General features: G+C 44.0%; 1 protein-coding gene across 2 annotated transcripts in view; it reads left to right on the top strand.

Moving 5' to 3' along the window:
• The window catches only part of SLC45A2 (solute carrier family 45 member 2), a 36,387-nt gene that overhangs the window by 1,303 nt on the left and 14,242 nt on the right, over positions 1-20,842 (top strand). Inside the window, exons 2-6 of one of the 2 annotated variants that reach the window (XM_007068843.4) lie at positions 64-240; positions 8,828-9,150; positions 14,383-14,526; positions 16,147-16,270; positions 18,729-18,934. In XM_007068843.4, coding sequence (XP_007068905.3) covers positions 64-240; positions 8,828-9,150; positions 14,383-14,526; positions 16,147-16,270; positions 18,729-18,934 — 974 coding nt within the window. The remainder of the gene's footprint in view (positions 1-63; positions 241-8,827; positions 9,151-14,382; positions 14,527-16,146; positions 16,271-18,728; positions 18,935-20,842) is intronic. The other variant, XM_043546988.1, reaches the window with a different exon arrangement.

Genomic DNA, 20,842 nt, shown 5'->3' with positions numbered 1-20,842 from the left:
GTCTATAAACTACTGCAAAGTAGGGAGGCTGTTGTAAGAGTCAGTTTATTTTTCTTTTTGCAGCTTTGAGCCCTGAGCGAGGCAAGCAGCGGACCTGGGCCATAGTCATAACCATGCTGGGCGTAGTGCTCTTTGATTTTGCAGCTGACTTTATCGATGGCCCCATCAAAGCATATTTATTTGATGTTTGCTCTCATCAGGATAAAGAGAAGGGTCTTCATTACCATGCTCTCCTCACAGGTATGCAGAGCCCCTTCTCTCACTCACTGTCTCTGGGGGCAGGGAGTGAGCGGTACGGTTTTTTCCTCTCACTGCACTTCTAATCTTCTTGAATGAACTGATCATCTGATCCTATGCCTCAGTCACGAGTGATTTGTTGCTGGGCTTTTATTCTGGCAAAGGTCAGCTTGTGACTACAGCTGCAGGGATTCTGCTGCCGAAAGCTCCAGGCATAGACTGAAAAGTGACATTTGCAAAAATTCCTACTAGGGTTAAGGGTGATTGAACAAAGTTGTCCAACATTCTCCCTTCCCCACTTTTAAAAAAGACATATTGAGTTTTGCAGCCTGTTTTGATTCCTCCCATCTGCCCCCCCGCCCCCCGGCAAAAGTTAGTGAATATCATCTGGATTCAGTGTCCACAGAAGATAAAAGGAATAACACTCCTTTATTAAAAAGAGAAGGAGAGATGCCTAAGCTGCATTGATTGGACCCAAACTTTAGTGGTATTCAGATACAGGTTGGGGCCAACTTGTTATATAGATGTAGAGGCCAAGATGAAGTTAATAGATCCATACATTTTAAGGTCAAATCCAAATTTCCACAAATTTTGGGGGTGTTTGGGTCCAGGGTTTTGGTTCAGTTTGTTACATGTTTATATTCTGTGTGAAATTCACTCATGGTGCAGAAGGACAGGGCAAGGCTCTCTGTTCCCCTTAAGTCCCGTGTTGAGGATACACAGGGGATCACAGAAAGTTGCCTGCACTAAAAGGGTCTCCAGCTAGCTCTGGATAGGCCAGTATGGAAGGGCTATGATAGGAGCTGACCAGGTGGTCTGTGGCATCTATGATTGTTGTTCAATTCCTGAGGATGGAATAGTGGCTACTGGCAAAGATCCTGCGTCTGGAGCCCTGGCCTCTAGTTGGGGGCATTTCCTGCCCACCTACATTTTATTCTCATAGATCCTGATTACTTGGGCTTTTTGCAAATTAAGTCCATTTCATCCATTACACATACCTAGATAGAAGCTGTTTGACAAAGAGCACAACTGTTAGTTATGTGCAAATGAAGACGTGAGTCTCTATAGCATGTACACTAAATGCATCCCTTCCTCTTTCAGGTTGTTTTTTCATACGACATAATAAGAGCCTAATTGCCAAATGCTGAGTTGTGCAGCTGCAAGTCTCATTTGTGAGTGCGGCTGATCTGTGATGAAACAGACTCCAAATATTAATCTTATTCAATGCTGCACAAGGGGGAGGACCATTTTCCTCAAAAAAGACATTCTCAGCTTAATCATTATCATCCGTGATATTTCATGTGTCCAGAAGTATTTTAGGCTCAGATCAAGCAAGGATACAGCCCTTGTGCCAAAAGGCACACAGTCTAAAGTCAACATAACACAGTGAATAAGGGTTATAATCAGTCAAGGGAGGGAAAGGAAGGACAATGGTAACCGTAAGATCACATTACGGGGTAAATAAGGCATGTGCACATCCTGTTGGTTCTGTAACTTTTTGTTGTTGGTAGTGGTATTGCCTTACTCCTCCTCAATTCTCCTAGGCAAGAGGGCAGGTATAGTTCCTGCTTCTGCAACTTGTTCCATGTATATGGATCCTTGCACCCATGCAGAGCCCCACTGAAGTTAATAGGGTGCCATGTAGGCATAGGAGGTCTGCCTGTATAGATCAGCTTGCAGGATCAGAGCCTTGTACTGTGTTAGCAAAACACATTTACCTTATGCTACTGATAATACTGTACAGTACTAAAAAAATAAGAGAATTTTAAAAATTCAAGGTAACTCCTGATCCTCTTGAAGTCAGTAGTAGCTTTGCTGTTGACTTCAATGGAGACAGGATTTCATTTGCAACGTACTTTGAACTGCTTATGCTATTTATTTATTGTGGCAAGGCACCTTCTCGGTCTCACCAGACTCAGCTGTTTAGCCTTGGTGAGACGGGCTTGGGGTAAAACAGTCCCTCTTGGCTGCACAGGGGTAGTCCGCTCCTTCTCTCAGCCAGTCTTTTAGGTTGGTTTTTCTCCCTTATGGGAGGGAATGCAGCCTCCCCTCCTGGTGAGGCTTGCTGTTCCTTGCCTACTGGCAGCTTGACTCTCCCCCCCCAACAATGGAGGGTTTAAAAAAAGGTCTCAGGCAGCCCTTAGTTGGAATCAGCTGATCCTAATTGATCGCAGGTAACTCCCTTCTCAGCTGAACCTGATTGACCTGTAGTTACCCCCCCTTCTGGGACTCCTACCCCTCCTTCTGGGACTGTTTTCTACTCCCTCCCCCCCCCCCCCCCCCCCGCCTTTCAGCTGTCTGTCCTGAGTTTATCACATTATCTTTAGCCTTTTTCTCCTCTGGGATAATGAAAATCAGTGAAGTCGTTTTCACTTTTTGTTGATAGTCCCTTAAAGTTTTTGGTCTCAGTGCTAACATGTTTGGGATGTGAGGACTGCAAAAGAATGTTTATTTGTTTAAAAACTAGCTTCCTTTGGAATTTTTTTCCAAGGCAATATTTCTATTGATCTTAGGTTTTTCTGAAAGCTTGATTTACAAAAATTGTAGGCAGTAGTAGTAATAATCAAATAATTACATTCTGTGAAGCTTCTCATCTTCGAGCACATTACAAACATTAACAGATTCATGGAGACTCACTAATTACTAGGTATTGTCTCAGGAAAAAAATGTTCTTTTTTTTTGGTTGAAATCATTTAACACAAAACTAGAGTAAAAGAAAATTCTACTCCGGATTTTAGCAGCCTCTAAAGAAAATAGACTCCTATCACACTACTCTGCAGAGGATTACACATTAATGTAACAGTACACAAATTTAAATGTTTACTCTGTCATTTTACACAGTTTCTTTGGATACCTGCTCTTTCATTTTTGAGGAAATCTCTAGATTATTTTTTCTAACTTGAGTAGAGTAGAGGAGAAACCCCACATATTACAGTATCTAGCATGTAGGAATATTGTAATGGTTAATGAGTTGGTGCATACTGGTGTTTTTTCTCTCTGGTTCAGATTAGTTAATATATTGTAGAGCTCAGTGTTGCCACCCTTTACTCATACAGGCAATCCTTGCTCACATAGGCAGGCCATGGAAGTCAATGGGATTACTCATGTTAGTCAGAATTATTCACAGGAATGAGATCTGCAGGAGACAATTTTGGTATTAAGAGCCAGACAGAATTCTAATTCCTCAATGATGATGAGGTTGAGATATTACAGTGTAAGATTGATCACAAGTCCGAATACAGTCTCCTTCTCCCATCCAGGAGTGGAGGGAAAATTAGTTAACTCGAGATGGACGTTTGTTCTTAGTAAAGGAAACATTGATTCCTTTTAACTGTGCACAGAATTGCCAACTAAAAAAAGGAAGGAGCGTTAATGAATGAATGGAAAAGCAGAACAGGCAGCAGAGAATATTAAACATCCCTGCTGTTTCATACTTTTCCGTGGGTGTGGAATGAAAATATCTTTTACTCTCTCAGTATATATGGCAAAGATTAGTATGAATAATCTCTGGACCAGCATTTTTTCCTCTAATGTTACTGTATTTCTAGACAGGTTTCAGAGTAGCAGCCGTGTTAGTCTGTATCTTCAAAAAGAAAAGGAGGACTTGTGGCACCTTAGAGACTAACAAATTTATTTGAGCATAAGCTTTCGTGAGCTACAGCTCACTTCATTGGATGCATGCAGTGGAAAATACAGTGGGGAGATTTTATATACACAGAGAACTAGACACACAGTTACATGCCCTGTATCAGGTCTGAATCCATTTAAAAAAGGGTAGAGATACAAATAGATATGAAGGCCCTAAGCCTGCACTGGGATCTGCTTCGATCTGACTCCTCCTATGTGGAGTCCCAATAAGCTCAGTAGGACTCTCATACGGGCAAAGGAGCCTCCGACTGGATCCTGATGAAGGATCCAGCGTAGATACATTAGAAAGGAAAAATAATGAGGAGTACTTGTGGCACCTTAGAGACTAACAAATTTATTTGAGCATAAGCTTTCGTGGGTTAAAACCCACTTCATCAGATGCATGGAGTGGAAAATACAGTAGGAAGATATATATAGAGAGAGTACATGAAAAGATGGGGGTTGCCTTACCAATTTTAATAAGACAATTCAATTAAAGTAGGCTATTATCAGCAGGAGGAAAAATCACTTTCATAGAGGTAATCAGGGTGGCCCATTTCAAACAGTTGACAAGAAAGTGTGAGTAACAGTAGGGGGGGAAATTAGCATGGGGAAATAGTTTTTAGTTTGTGTAATGACCCATCCACTCCCAGTCTTTATTCAGGCCTAATTTGATGGTGTCCAGTATGCAAATTAATTCCAGTTCTGCAGTTTCTCGTTGGAGTCTGTTTTTGAAGTTTTTTTTGTTGAAGAATTGCCACTTTTAAGTCTGTAATTGAGTGTCCAGGGAGGCTGAAGTGTTCTCCGACTCATTTTTTAATGTTATAATTCTTGATGTCTGATTTGTGTCCCTTTATTTTTTTCATAGAATCATAGAATATCAGGGTTGAAGGGACCTCAGGAGGTCATCTAGTCCAACCCCCTGCTCAAAGCAGGACCAATCCCTAACTAAATCATCCCAGCCAGGGCTTTGTCAAGCCTGACCTTAAAAATATCTAAGGAAGGAGATTCCACCACCTCCCTAGGTAACCCATTCCAGTGTTTCACCACCCTCCTAGTGAAAAAGTTTTTCCTAATATCCAACCTAACTAATATCCAACCTCCCCCACTGCAACTTGAGACCATTACTCCTTGTTCTGTCATCAGCTACCACTGAGAACAGTCTAAATCCATCCTCTTTGGAACCCCCTTTCAGGTAGTTGAAAGCAGTTATCAAATCCCCCCTCATTCTTCTCTTCCACAGACTAAACAATCCCAGTTCCCTCAGCCTCTCCTCATAAATCATGTGTTCCAGTCCCCTAATCATTTTTGTTGCCCTCCGCTGGATGTTTTCCAATTTTTCCACATCCTTCTTGTTGTGTGGGGCCCAAAACTGGACACAATACTCCAGATGGGGCCTCACCAGTGTTGAATAGAGGGGAACGATCACGTCCCTCGATCTGCTGGCAATGCCCCTACGTATACATCCCAAAATGCCATTGGCCTTCTTGGCAACAACGGCACACTGTTGACTCTACTGTTTTGCGTAGAGACTATCCAGTTTGGCCAATGTACATGGCAGAGGGGCATTGCTGGCACATGATGACATATATCACATTGGTAGATGTGCAGGTGAACGAGCCCCTGATGGTGTGGCTGATGTGGTTAGGTCCTATGATGGTGTCCCTTGAATAGATATGTGGACAGGGTTTGCTGCAAGGATAGGTTCCTGGGTTAGTGTTCTTGTTGTGTGGTGTGTAGTTGCTGGTGAGTATTTGCTTCAGGTTGGGGTGCTGTCTGTAAGTGAGGATTGACCTATCTCCCAAGGTCTGTGAGAGTGAGGGATTGTCCTTTAGGATAGGTTGTAGATCCTTGATGATGCGCTGGAGAGGTTTTAGTTGGGGGCTGAAGGTGATGGCTAGTGGCGTTCTGTTACTTTCTTTATCAGGCCTGTCCTGTAGTAGGTAACTTCTGGGTACTCTTCTGGCTCTGTCAATCTGTTTCTTCACTTCAGCAGATGGGTACTGTAGTTTTAAGAATGCTTGATAGAGATCCAAGAATGCTTGGTAGGTATTTGTCTCTGTCTAAGGGATTGGAGAAAATGTGGTTGTATCTTAGAGCATGGCTGCAGACAATGGATCATGTGATGTGTCCTGGATGGAAGCTGGAGGCATGTAGGTAAGTATAGTGGTCAGTAGGTTTCCGGTATAGGGTGGTGTTTATGTGGCCATCGCTTATTTGCACTGTAGTGTCCAGGAAGTGGATCTCTTGTGTGACTGGTCCAGGCTGAGCTTGATGGTGGGATGGATATTGTTGAAATCCTGGTGAAATTCCTCAAGGCTTCTTTTCCATGGGTCCAGATGATGAAGATGTCATCAGTGTAGCGCAAGTAGAGTAAGGGTGTTAGGGGACAAGAGCTGAGGAAGCGTTGTTCTAAGTCAGCCATAAAAATGTTGGCATACTGTTGGGCTAAATTCATTGATGTTTATGAATGCATTGAAATTCCCAGAAGGAAAGCCCTTAAAGAAATGAAAATGTAATTTATTTGTTTGTGGGTTTGAACCTGGCACCTTCAGTTCTTAACACAAGTCTCCACTGCTTGAAGTCAGTTTAATTTCTTGTTATTCTTACACAGGTGAAATTCTGGCCTTACTTAAGTCAATGGAAAAACTCCCACTGAATTCAGCAGGGCCATGATTTCACCCAATGTGTCCATCCCTGTTAGTGTTACCACATTAGCTCCAGAAGAGGCGGTTCTTGCTTTTAGCTCTGAAGATCTTGGTTTCAAACCCGGCTGCTGTCCCAATTAAGTCATCTTATTTATTTCTGTCATAAATATAAAGGGAAGGGTAACCACCTTTCTGTCCACAGTGCTACAAAATCCCTCCTGGCCAGAGGCAAAACCCTTTCACCTGTAAAGGGTTAAGAAGCTAAGATAACCTCGCTGGTACCTAACCAAAATGACCAATAAGGAGACAAGATACTTTCAAAGCTGGAGGGGGGCGGGAACAAAGGGTCTGTCTGTCTGTGTGATGCTTTTGCCGGGAACAGATCAGAAATGACGCTCAGAACTCCTGTAAAAAGTTAGTAAGTAATCTAGCTAGAAATGCGTTAGATTTGTTTAATGGCTGGTAAAATAGTTGTGCTGAATGGAATGTATATTCCTGTTTTTGTGTCTTTTTGTAACTTAAGGTTTTGCCTAGAGGGATTCTCTATGTTTTGAATCTGATTACCCTGTAAGGTATTTACCATCCTGATTTTACAGAGGTGATTCTTTTACCTTTTCTTTAATTAAAAGTCTTCTTTTAAGCACCTGATTGCTTTTTCATTGTTCTTAAGATCCAAGGGTTTGGGTCTGTGTTCACCTGTACAAATTGGTGAGGATTTTTATCAAGCCTTCCCCAGGAAAGGGGGTGTAGGGTCTGGGGGGATATTTTGGGGGAAAGACGTCTTCAAGTGGACTCTTTCCCTGTTCTTTGTTTAACGCGCTTGGTGGTGGCAGCGTAGGGTTCAAGGACAAGGCAAAGTTTGTACCTTGAGGAAGTTTTTAATCTAAGCTGGTAAGAATAAGCTTAGGGGGTCTTTCATGCTAGTCCCCACATCTGTACCCTAGAGTTTAGAGTGGGGAAGGAACCTTGACAATTTCAATAAAAATCAAAAACTGAAAGGGAGACTAAACGCACATGTAGATTTAAGTGCCTGCGTGCCACAGGGCATGAAGTAGCAGCTGCCAATACAGCCTTTATTTTAATGGGTGGTTTTTGTTTTCCCCTTTGTTAGCTGTGTGGTGTGACTGCCTGTGTGGTAGCAAAATGCAGTGGAAGGAAGCGGCTGCTGGAGCAACAACTGATTATTAAAAACGTATCCTCGCACTTCTGCAACTAACTCACCGTTTAGGAATGTGATGGATACAATGCTTATTGTGCTAGTATTAGATTTAATTCAGATCATGGCACTCTCAGTCTACAGGACTGGGGCTGAGTGGACCATAGGGAATGATCTCCCATCTCAGCCTCTTGAAATGGTCCCTCCAAATCAGGCTTGAAGAACATTGGGGTGGGGTGTGAGGGAGCCTGCACTGCTGTAGTCCATGCTGTACTGCTTATGGGAGGACTTTGTACCCAGGGCTGTCAATTCAGCATCTCTTATGAACATTAAATCATTTCATTTTTTAAAAACAACAACAAGCTATTGTGTAAGCACTTGGATTTCTATATCCAGACGAACTAGAATTTAGGAAGCTGTTTCATGTCATGACTCGATAACTATCTATGCCAGGGTGTGAATGAGTCCAGAGCCCATGGCCTTGCGGTTGCAGTCTCTGGCGGTCACCCCGCCTCATGGTTGCAGTGTCTGGTGGTCACCCCGCCTTGTGGTTGTAGTCTCTCGTGGTCACCCCACCTAGCGGTTGCGGTAGGGGAAGTAGGGGAACCTTGGCCCTTCTGCTCCACCAGGTTCCAATCCAGAGCCCTGCAAGGCCTGTCCCATGCCTTTTACCCTGGGGTGCCTCCCTGGGTCACTTCCTAGCTCCCCCTTCCCTGCAGCAGGCTGCAGTTTGTCCTGGCAAACCTCATGTCCTACCTCATGGGTTGCCCACCCATCTCCGGCCCATAAGAGCTACTGCCCCCTGATGCTCCTCCTCCCGGTCTGTGTCTGGCTGCATCATCCTCCAGAGCTGGTCCTTCCCCCTGTTCTGTTCACCCCCAACTGAGCTGGCCAGCTCCCCTTTAAACCCACCCACCACCAACGGAGGAGTGGGGCCTCCTGAGCCCAGAACTGCTCTTGAATCCTTTGCTGTCCCGTGAGGGGTTTATACACCCAGTCACACAAGGATTCAATAAAGCTCTAATTTCTTGTGATGCCGGGAATTCCCTCATAGATATTGTGACATCTTAATAATAATTCTTCAGTAACTTATTGGAGGTTGGGTTTTTGCTTTGTTTTTAATAAATGACAGTGGAGTTTTCTTTCTTTCTCTCTCCAGGTCTGGGTGGTGCCCTGGGTTACCTAACAGGTGCTATGGACTGGGGGAATTCTGTACTAGGAAGATTTTTGGGATCGGAATTCCAGGTGATGTGCATCATTGCGGCTTTGGTTTTCCTAATCTGTCTTACTGTACACTTGTGCAGCATTCCCGAAGCCCCTCTCAGAGATGACAGTACAGAAACTAAGCTCTTGCTGAAAGTGGATGGACCCTCCGAGTATGGTTCCATCGAGAGTGTCAACAATGGTTATCTAAAACCAGGATATGCTGAAAAAAAGACTTTATCTGAGTTGGGGAAATCCACCGAAACACCACAGACACAGGTAATTGTTTTGTAGCCTGTAACATTCCATTTGGGGAAGGTCATAGCCATACTACAAGCCTGGAGCCTATGATGCAATGGCAGGTGACGTGATCAGCAAGACCCTCAGGTCCTCTAGAAAAGTAACATGGAAGCAGTAACATTCTTCTAGAGATAGTTACTTTTCTTCAATTTGTCATCAACAGCCAGATTGGTGAAAACTACAGGACAGGCAGCATTGTTTAGTGCTTACGGAAGGCAACTGAGGAGCAGGAAATCTGGGTTATCTATTCTAGACCCTTCCATGGATTAATTATATAAGATCAGGCAAATTTCTTAGCCACTGTTTCCCAATATTTCCCCAGATGGGGTTAGCAGTATACCACTTTGTAATGAGCTTTAACACCATAATGTGTAGAAAGAACTAGAAACCCAGCTGTCCTCCGATACCTATGAACAGCTCCTGTTGAAGTCAATGGCACATACACATGGAAACTCCAAAGGCAAAATACCTGTGTTCACTGCTCTAATTGAGTATGGTATTCAGATCTTGGAAAAGTAAATCCTGGCAATACTGATTGTGTTGTAATTGCTCCTCAATCAGACACACCAACTGTGAGTCAGTGGTAAACAACTGGCTGCTGCGTTTTGTTACTTAGGGGCTTTATCCCTATCCCTTCTCCAGTGTTCCCCAGGTGCGAGCGGGTGCTGAAGGGTTGTAAATTGGCACCTGCATTTTGTACATTGCATTGAGGCATTTTTTCAAGCCAAGGCAACTGGGAAAATCGCTGAGATGATTCTCTCTGAAAACCATGGGACCATTGTATCTCCAGCATAATGCTAGCCAAGGGAAACAGGCAGGCTTTTGTTTTTGCTGTTACATTGACTAGAAGTGTTCAGAATCCCCATTGCATTCTTGTGGTACCCTAGGAAAATGAAATGCTCATCTGTGTGTTTGTTCCTAACCACGGGTACTGAGCTAGTGAGCTGCTTGTTTTGCTTCCATTCTGTGTAAGTGTCTCTGGTTTAAATCTTTGGAAACTAGCTAAATCCTGTGGCCAAAATGTTCAGATCCGGGTGCTTAAAGTTAGGCACCCAAATCCTCATTTAGGTTCCTAAATAAAAGTGGCCTGATTTTAGGTGTATTACTATTTGTTTATATTCCGCTAGCACCTTGAGGCCCCATTGTGCTAGGAACTGAATGAACATAGAATGGATGATAGGCCCTGCTTGGAGGGAAGACAAAAAGAAAGAGACAAACAACAAATAAGTAATTTGTCAGAATTATGGAACTTACACATTACAATGTCTTCCTGCTTTACCCCTGCCATTCCCTTAGCCCAGCCGCAGCAGTCAACATCCTTCACCACCATTGCTCACCAGAGTGTCCAAGGTGCCAAACACCCACCACTCCCTTTGGCCACAGAAGTGCTCAGAAAGGGAGATTTATTGAGAACAGAGAAAGCGGGTCACGTAAGAACATGATAATCAAGCTGCATAATACAGCTAGCCTCTCACCACACAAGCTAATGCCAGTGAATCAATCACACATGATACTTCAGAAAATCCAACCTGTCTTTTCTTGCTGTTTCACTGTCTTCCTCTCTAACCATTCAGTTGAGCAGCTTGCCAGAGACCCAGATGCTGGTATTGAGGGTCTTGTGTCTCTCAGTGTCATCTTCCTTTCCTCCACCTGACTCATAGCATTCTTATGCATCTCATGTTTCTTTGATGTGCCTGGCTTAGCAGTATCAGTCCAGACGCCCTCGCCTTGCCACAGATGTGTGTACCACTCCAGTGCCTCCCTAAAGACACATCTTCTGTCTGTCTCATGCCATATCCACTGAATGTTTTCCAAGTTCATTTACTACCACTGCTAAACCGCTTAACTTCCTATTGTTCTGTCCCCCTTTTATATTTTATTTCCAAACAAGCACCCCTTGAGGCTCATATTTGTTCTAGTCTAAGGACCATGCTCTTGCATATTTATTTTCTCTGCAAGAGGTATCAACCTGAAGCCAGGTTGGTGTGCTTTCAATGAGACAGGCTTGGATTATTTTTGCAATTCCCTCTTCAACTGATTTGTGTCCTATATCAAATATAAATTGACATTGCTGAAAGCTTCTGTGAAAATTTGTGAGAATTCAACACCGATCCTTGAACGACACTAAAAATACCCTACGTTTACAAAATTAGAAATACTATATGAACTAAAAAAGCACTTGCAAATTGCTTTATAAAGACCTTTCACTAAAAGAGAAGCAGTTCTGTTAACATAATTTTTGCAAAAAGCAATGATTTTGTTTTTTAAGGGCTACCAGTGAATTAGCTAATCTAATTAATGCTGGTGTGTTGTTCCAAGATTAGATACCTTAAAAGCAATCATAGACTTTCAGTATTTATTATGAATCTTTTGACTAAACTCATGGTTCTTCATGGTGATTGAACTGTGTCAAGGTTCCTTCCCCACTCTGAACTCTAGGGTACAGATGTGGGGACTTGCATGAAAGACCCCCTAAGCTTATTCTTACCAGCTTAGATTGAAAACTTCCTCAAGGTACAAACTTTGCCTTGTCCTTGAACCCTATGCTGCCACCACCAAGCGTTTTAAACAAAGAACAGGGAAAGCGCCCACTTGGAGACGTCTTTTCCCCAAAATATCCCCCCAAGCCGTACACCCCCTTTCCTGGGGAAGGCTTGATAAAAATCCTCACCAATTTGCATCGATGAACAGAGACCCAAACCCTTGGATCTTAAGAACAATGAAAAAGCAATCAGGTTCTTAAAAGAAGACTTTTAATTAAAGAAAAGGTAAAAGAATCACCTCTGTAAAATCAGGATGGTAAATACCTTACAGGGTAATCAGATTCAAAACATAGAGAATCCCTCTAGGCAAAACCTTAAGTTACAAAAAGACACAAAGACAGGAATATACATTCCATTCAGCACAGCTATTTTAACAGCCATTTAACAAAAGAAAATCTAACGCATTTCTAGCTAGATTGTTTACTAATTTTTTACAGGAGTTCTGAGCTGCATTTCTGATCTGTTCCCGGCAAAAGCATCACACAGACAGACAGACCCTTTGTCCCCCCCTCCAGCTTTGAAAGTATCTTATCTCCTCATTGGTCATTTTGGTCAGGTGCCAGTGAGGTTATCTTAGCTTCTTAACCCTTTACAGGTGAAAGGGTTTTTCCTCTGGCCAGGAGGGATTTTATCGTTCTGTATACAGAAAGGTGGTTACCCTTCCCTTTATATTTATGACAAACTGTTATAGTATGAATAGACATCTGGACTGAATGCTTGTCCTCTAACTTGTTGCCAGATCGTTTAGGGCCTGCTTCTGTAACCCTTAGCCATAATGAGTAGCACTTATCCCCATGAATAATCCCATTGACTTCAAATTGATTTCACTGAGACCAGCTGAGTGTTTGGTGCTTTCGAAAAACAGGTCACATTTAGGTGCATGTGATGGGGCCCCATGGCTCCTGTCCTCTTTGCTTTGCACAGACTGCTCAGAGACCTTTTCTATAAAAGATACCACGGTGCAGTTTATTTAGTGTTTCACTCCACCATCTTTCACATACTACTGCGGTCACTGCATTTTACAATGGTATCCAGCTTTGCCAACCCTTCTGCAAAAGGTGGGGAGAGGGGAAGATGTCTCCTCCCCAAGAACTCCAATTTGCCTGCCACCCCGCCCACCCATTCACATGAAAGGGCAGATTTTGGCCCACTTAAGTTTTTTAATTAGCTACAAAGATTTCAGGAGAAACATAAGTGAGGGAAAGATTATTTTAGCCAAACCTAATTGCCTAACCTTTGGCTGTTTGGTAAATTCATGGGTTTTATTATTTAATGCCCACCAGTACAGTGCTCTGCATTGTACAAACAAATAAGCCGCGGTACCGATGCCTGATAACATAAAGTCTATTTCAGATTCACATAAAACAGTTTTTGTAGGTGGACTGTAAGAAAACCTCTCTTTGTAAATGGTCTTGTAGTTATGGCATTGGACTGGTACTCAGGAGATCTGGGTTCAGTTCAAGCTTTGCCACAAACTCTGTAAGCTTGGGCCAGACATTTAATCTCTCCGTGCCTCAATTCTCCGTCTGTCAAATGGGATGATAATATTTCTTTCTCCCACCATTTGTCACCTCTTATCTATTTAGAGCTAAATTGTGACACCTATGCTGAGTAGTATCTTACTCATTGGGTAGTTCCATTGGTTATTTGTGATATAAGACACTACTCAACACAAATAAGGCTAACACAATCTGCCCTTGTGTTGTAGGTTCTTCAGGCCAGGGACTTTTTCTCATTGTGTACTTGTACAGTGCTTAGCACAATGGATCCCTGATCTCAGTTGGGGCCCTAGGTGCCACTGTAATACAAATAAATAGAGCTGTTCAGAAAAATGGTTTGTTTTTTCTTCCCCTATGGAACATTTTGAGTTTTGGGGAAAATATTTTGGCCAAACCCAAAATATTTAAATTTTGAACTGCCACCATGGTGCCTCATGGACAGTGTAATTCAGGTACCCTGTGCTCTTGTTGTTTTCTATAAGCCAAGCTCCCTGGTTATGCCTCATGGGACATGTAGTATCGTGGTGTCCCCTCAAGGTGTGGTGATGTATACAGGCAACGTGGCAGCAATGTGTGATGGGAGCTGAAGTCTGGTTGGGGAGACCAGCCCATAGAGGAGAATGGGAACACCTGAGGCACCTGAACTACGACTCCCATGAGGCACCACTGTAGCATTTCACAATAGAAATATTTTGATTTTCAGATTAAACATTTCATTTTCTGCTATTCAGTTTTTCTATGAAAAAACTGAATTCTGACACTTTGTGAAAAATTCCATTTAGTCGAAAACCCAATCTTCTGCTGAAAAACAGTTTGACAGAAAATTTGGAAATAAATAGTAATATTAATATCAAGAAAGACTTTACCGTATTGGGCTACTCCAGCTCCCATCAAAGTCATTGTGAGTCTGTCCATTGACTTCCTTAAATGCCAGCTAACCAATGCACTAGTTCCGCTGATACCAAATAGAAAAGAAAGGTACAAATATGTAGTTACTGAACTTAAACAAAGGGACCGTCAAGATTGCAGTGACCCTTCCTAGTGAAACAAACAGAAAAGGCCCAGAACTGAAAAAAGCTGAGGTCTTGCTGACCTGCTGTCAGCTGTTTTGTTAGTTTTCAAAGCAGCAACCCTGTTGTTGTTGTTTGTTGTTAATTGCTTCCTTCCAGGTTCAGACACGGATGACCATTAAATGCCTCCTGAAGGCAGTTTTAAGCATGCCTTCCCACTATCGCTGTCTGTGCATCAGCCACCTCATCGGGTGGACAGCTTTCCTTTCCAACATGCTCTTCTTCACTGACTTCATGGGACAGGTAAGATATGTACACATCTCCTCACATCCCCCCAAAATAATCTTCTCATGGGATTGTTTTAAGCACTTGCCTATGCTGTGACAATGATGTCAGGGTCAGTAACTGCTAGAACAACTGACTGAGAGTTTTGTAAAGGACAGATGAATGCCCTCAGGTCCTCATTATAGAACTAGATCTGTCAGGTAGCAGAGGGGGTGGGAGGAAAGCCCTCCTGCCTTTTGATGCACATTTGGCTGCAAGAGTTGAAATAATGATTTTAATCATGTTTCCTGGAACTTGCAAGGACATCCGTTCCCATGTGACTATTTAGAACAAAGCACAGAGATCTGTTGCAAACACACCCGTTCTCTGCTTTGACTGTAACGCTGTTCACTGAAGGTGTGCTAAGTAGAGACCTGCTGTTGCTTTGTAATAGGCTCTGCTGTGGTGCACTGGAGTAGCAGTCGCCATGTGCACCCTTCATCTGGAAGCACAACAGAAAAGCTTCTCTAGGGCAGTACAACCCTCTGCAGCTCAGCCCTCTTACCCCCTTTATGAACAGGCTTCCCCTGCCATGTCCTCTAGACTGTGCTGTGATGCCTTCTCTGGAGCATGACATCAGCTCCTTGCCATCAGTGATTCCTTCCCTTCAGGGCCCCTGGGGCTCTCCCTTCCTCCAAGCAGTTTCCAAACCAGGGGCTCCCCGTGCTCTACCCTACCCATGTGGTTCTCCTGTCTTCTTGCCTCTCTGGTCCCAGCTGCTTCTTTTCAGTCAGGCTCCTGACTACATCCCCAGCAGCTGCTGCCATTCCCACTGCTTATCCCAACACCTCCCACCCAGCAGCCTGTTTTCTTCTGGCCCCCAACCATTTGCTAGGTGTCACTAGGGGAGAGGGAGTGTGAGTTTCCCAGGGAATGTGCATGTGAATATACAGCAGCATGGGAGAAAATGGGTGAGAGGTGAATAAGAGAATGAATGTGACAGAGAATGAATGGAAGGAAGAGTATGTATGGGTGAGTGAGTGTAAGGATGAGTCTGAGAGAGAGAATGAATGACTGCAGCAGAGAGGGACTGAGAATGACTGACTGTAGGCAAGTGAAGGGGGATAAGTGGTTGAAAAAGGGGAGGGACAGATTGGGAAGAGAGGAGGGGAGGAGGACAAGGAAGAAAGGAAGCAAAAGGCAAAGTGAGAAAAAGGAGAAAACAGAGCCTTAGAGAACGGATAATCCAGAGAGAAGAGGAGGGCAACAGGAAGGGTGGGACGCAAGGCAAGTCTGAGAGGGACTGTGGGGAGCTAGCTGAGGGAGATAAACAGCGAAAAGGGAGAGGAACTTGAGAAGAGGAAGAGAGAGATGGTGGGAATCTGGGAGGGAGGGAGAGTCTCAGTGGGTTGGAAGAGGCAAGAACAGGTTAGAAAATAATAGGGAGGGAAACGGAAAATGGAAATGAGAAGGGAAAGAAGAAAAGAAAAACAGAGTGCATGGTCGTGCACAGCTTGAAGGCTACACAGAGTTGTGTGATTGGTCTCTAGTTTTCTCCTTGCCTGAAGTGTATTAGGTCCTACACTGGGAACTCAGGTTCCTTTGGACCTGAGACTCTACGTGAATGCAGAGCACTCACCTGCACTTTGTGTATTTCAGATAGTATACCACGGAAATCCTTATGCGCCACATAACTCCACAGCTTACCTTACCTATGAAAGAGGAGTAGAGATTGGATGTTGGGGCATGTGCATCAATGCAATTTCTTCATCGCTCTATTCCTGTAAGTACCTGGGAATGTACTCTGGCACTGTGTTTTAGAATGGGTTTGATACTGTACATCGTTTCCCATGTTTAAAAAAAAAACCTACTTTGTGCAGTGTTATTGTAGCTGTGTTGATCCCAGGACAATAGAGAGACAAGGTGTGTGGTAATATCTTTTATTGGACCAACTTCTGTCGATGAGAGAGAATATCTACTGTTTTTTAATATTAAAACCTTTCAGAGATATTACAAAGACCAAATTCACAAAGGGACCTCAGCATGGCAATGCCTAACTTTTGGGCATCTAGCAAATTACAGGAACAAAAATGGGATCCACAAAGCCTGAGCCTGATGTGCAGACTTCCTATACAATGAATGGGGAGAGATAAACTGTGATTCAAAAGAGCCGGCACCTTAGCTAGCTAATGGGAGATGCTGACAAGAGGGGTGGGTCTTAAGCCTCACCTTTCTCTCAGAGAAAGGCACCTGGTCCATGATTGGGACCCTCCCCTCCTAAAGTCAGGTGGCGTATGCACCTAACTCCACAGAAGAAGGAGGGATGGTGGTGCTGTTGCTGCCCACTTTATAACCGTCAGCTCAGTGATTAGGGATGTGGAAGACCCAGGTTCAAACCCCTTCTCTGCCTAAGGTGGAGAAAGGATCTGAATAGGGGTCTCCCACCTCTCAGGAGAGGCGCTCTAACTACAGGGCTATTAGCTATTCTGATGTGGGGCATCCTCTTTCTCTCCAGTTTGAAGCTGTTCCACTTTGGATAAAGACTTTGAGTCACTGGGTCAGAGAGAGAGGCTATGTCCATGTGTAGCGGCGTGTAGAGTCCCGATGCTGCACGCCCTTCTAGCCTGGGTATCAATAACAGTGTAGCTGATGGGCACTGTTTAGCTGAGTCGTGTGAAGACACGCCAGAACCTTAGGGCGTGTGCCCTACGTGGCTCTCCGCATGCCCATGCAGTGCCTCTGCCACCTACATTGCTATTTTTAGCAATGTAGTGTCCCACTGCCTCCCCACCGCCAGAGCCTTTTCCCGTTGCAGGGAGCTGCTGGCGCCTTTCCCCACTGCAGTGAAAGACTCCAGCAGCAGGGAAAGGCTCTGGCAGCTCCCTGTGTCGTTCTTCCCCCCCGCCAGAGCCTTTCACTGACCCATGTAGCTACACGCCGCAGTGAGTGTGGACACAGCCTGCTTTCCACTACAGCGTGTAGCTACATAGTCCCTGCATGCCACTGCCAGCATAAACAAGGCCAGAGAACAGGAGTGCTGGAATAATTTGTATAGTGGGGGTGTTGAGAGCCATTGAGCCAAATTGTAAACCCTGTATATGATGGAAATTGCCTCAAGCCAGGGGTGCTGCAGCACCCCCAGCACCCCTAGCTCCAGCATCTGTGCCAGAGAAGGAGAATGACACTAGCCTGGTGGTTAGGGCATACACCTAGGAGGTGGGAGACCTAGGGTCCAGGGACTCTATTTATCTGATCATGCCTACCAGATTGGGCCCCACAGGCAAGGTAGGCAGAGGAGCATGTGCCTTCCTACAGTCCATGGATTGCACTGAAGCTTAGGTATGAGAGAGGTGTCCAGTCAACTACAGTGAGGCAGCAGTGCGAATGTTCAGGCTCCTAGGGAACTTTTATAGCAGAAATGTAAGTGCCGAGTCAGGGGCCTATAAGGTTAGGTAGCAGCTGAACGGGGTTTTGTGGATTACAGTGATGCCCAAACCCTAAATCTGGGTTTTAGGTGCCTACCCTTTGTGGCTCTGAGCCCAAGTTTTCATTCCATTGCAGTGGGACTACTCAGGGAGTGAGGTACTATTCAACAGGAGAGGTGGCCCATAAGTATTAAAAATGACCCCAAAGGCGAATGCTGGAGATAGAATGGATATGCTGAGGATAGTTCTAAGGTTCTGTTTCACCTAGCAATCCTGCAGCTGTTGCCCATCTCTTCATGGCCTCTCCCCACCTGTGCTCCTCACAAGAGAAAGTCATCACAGTATATTGCAAGACCTTGCGATAAAAATGAATCTCACTCTGCAATATCATTGTGTAAATGTGTTAGCCCAGGGCCAAAAATCTGCTTACTAGCCCTTGGCATGGCGATAAGGGAATAATATATAAAAAAACGTTAAAAAAGCTTTCACTTTCTCTGTAGGCAAAAAAGTGAGTAGACTTTTGGGGGGCTGAACTATGCATCTAATAAAATGGCCTTATTGTAATCCTGTGTGGATCCTTTCCTCTTGGCTCTCAATTGCAGATATTTGTGTAATACTGCCTTCGACTCCAACAGGAATGTCTAAAACTGATGTCAGATGCTCCTGATGTCAAACCGTGGATCTGTTTGTCTTCATCCCAGCTTGTCAAAGAGATTCTCTTATAATTGAATGCTCGGAAGAAATACTATTGCAATTACTAGGTTGGGTTATTTTTAGTCTCAACAGTTTCCCCCCTTCCCCCCTTTCTTTTCACAGACTTGCAAAAAGCTCTTCTGCCTTATGTAGGATTAAAGGGACTTTATTTCATTGGATACCTGCTTTTTGGGATAGGCACTGGGTTTATTGGACTGTTTCCCAAGGTATATTCTACTCTGGCTCTGTGCTCGCTCTTTGGAGTCATGTCCAGCACTCTGTACACTGTCCCGTTCAACCTCATTGCAGAATATCATAGGGAGGAAGAGGTGAGTTTAATGTCTAGGTAAAGAAGGAATTGGTATTTGCCTTGTTTTGTCCATTTTAATGGGAGAAGGGGTTTTATTTTCATTTCAGATTATTTGTGGCAGCACAGGTGCCATGGAGGAAGGTGGAGTTTCAAATGTACAGAGCTTCAAGAGTGTGGTGATAAACAATGCTAATATTACAAATCATTTGCCATTATAAAGTACTTGTCACCTGACCATCTCAAAGAACTTGAGAAACATAAATGAAGTTTGTGCCAACCCTGTGAGAGAGGGAAGGCCTGAATCAGTTTAGGGAACTGAGGCTGAGGCCCCAATCCTGCAAGTCACTCAACACAGGCAAACCCATGTGTCTGCATGGAACCCCACTGAGTCAATGGGTTTCTGCAAAGGGTGTCTGTCATGTTGTGGGACGCAATCCAGACTAGTGAGGGATTATGTCACTGCCTGACCTGTAACCCTGGGTGCCTTAAATGTTCTGCTGCTCTGGCTCCCAGCCTGGTCACTAGTAGGCAGCAGACAAGCATTGCACGGAGTGTCTGTGTATTAAGCTACTCCGGTTCAGCAACCCTAATTCCAGTAGCCTACTATGCTCTGGTCTCCACCAGCCTTGGTCACTACTAGCCAAGTGACTCCAACATGCTCCCAGTCCCAACTTTTCCCCAAACCCTGTGCTCTGCAATTTCCAGCCCTTTCCTGGACCATTCAGAGAAATATTACGGTTTGTTTGCTCCTCTAAAGAGACAGACTGCTCAGCTTATCACTTTAACTGGAGTTAACAATCACCTTGATTCACACAAAACACTGGGTTGGCTTAGTTTACAAGTAAAACAAGTTTATTAACTAAAGGAGATAAGATTTTAAGTGGTACCAAGTAGAAGGAAGAAAGTTAGAAAGGGTTACAAATGAACTAAAGTAAAAATAAGCTTTCTAGTGACTCAGACTTACCAAAACCACAGTTTCGGTTCAAAGTAAGGTTCTTCTCACACTTCCTTCCAGCAAAAGATGGCTGACCTACCCCTTGGTCAGGATCTCCCACAAAGCCCAAAGTGCTTGGTTCCTTTGTCTTCTTAGGTGACAGCTCACTTGAGGATCTTTGCCCCCCCGCCTTTTATAGTCCAGTGAACATTTGAAATGTATTCTATTGAAGGTTACTCCCCTCCTCCCCCCGCAATAAAGTTCATTCAAGTTGTGAGGAAGGAGACATGGAATCTGGTGGCTAAGGACATTCCATGCTGGTTTTTTCCCCGGTGGTGTTTGCTATAATGCAAAGTAATCTGTTTCTGCCCCCTCTGCTGCAAATGAATGGCCACTTGACATGTGATTGTCAATCGATTCCGATGATACCTGGCTGGAGGTGTTGGCTTATCTTTGGTCTGGGAGAAACTCCCCAGACTTATCTGGTAAACAGATTTTAGTCTCACATTTTCTTCATGTTTGTATGGGCCCTTGAGCATTTATTGTGCATAGCCCACACAAGAATATTAATGATCAGTGTGTTGTTGGTTTTCCAATGATACCTTCCATGATACATATACAGTTTATTACATTAAAGAGTTGGGGTACACTGAACTGGTCACACCAGCAGAAACTCTCTACCAGATATCAGGGAGTCCCTTGCTCTCTGACATTGGGATACTTTTAGGTACATTGTCCACACAGAGCTCCTTGCAGGATTGTATCTTAAGAGCTTGTCCACACAAGATAGTCATTCTGATATAAGGTCGGGTGTGAATTTAGAGTGGAATAGCTTTTCCAGAATAACTCCATGTGTAGACAAGCCCTAAGTGACTTACCACATAAGTAGTCAAAGATGGAGTGGAAATATAACCTACAAGCTGTGGTTCCATCTTGTGCTTTAACCACTAGACTACATTTCCCCATGAGCAGGAGGGGGAAACATTCAGCATT

This window comes from Chelonia mydas, chromosome 5 (genome assembly GCF_015237465.2).
Source record: "Chelonia mydas isolate rCheMyd1 chromosome 5, rCheMyd1.pri.v2, whole genome shotgun sequence".
NCBI classification, from domain to species: domain Eukaryota; kingdom Metazoa; phylum Chordata; order Testudines; family Cheloniidae; genus Chelonia; species Chelonia mydas.
This window is presented reverse-complemented; position numbering and strand designations above follow the sequence as displayed.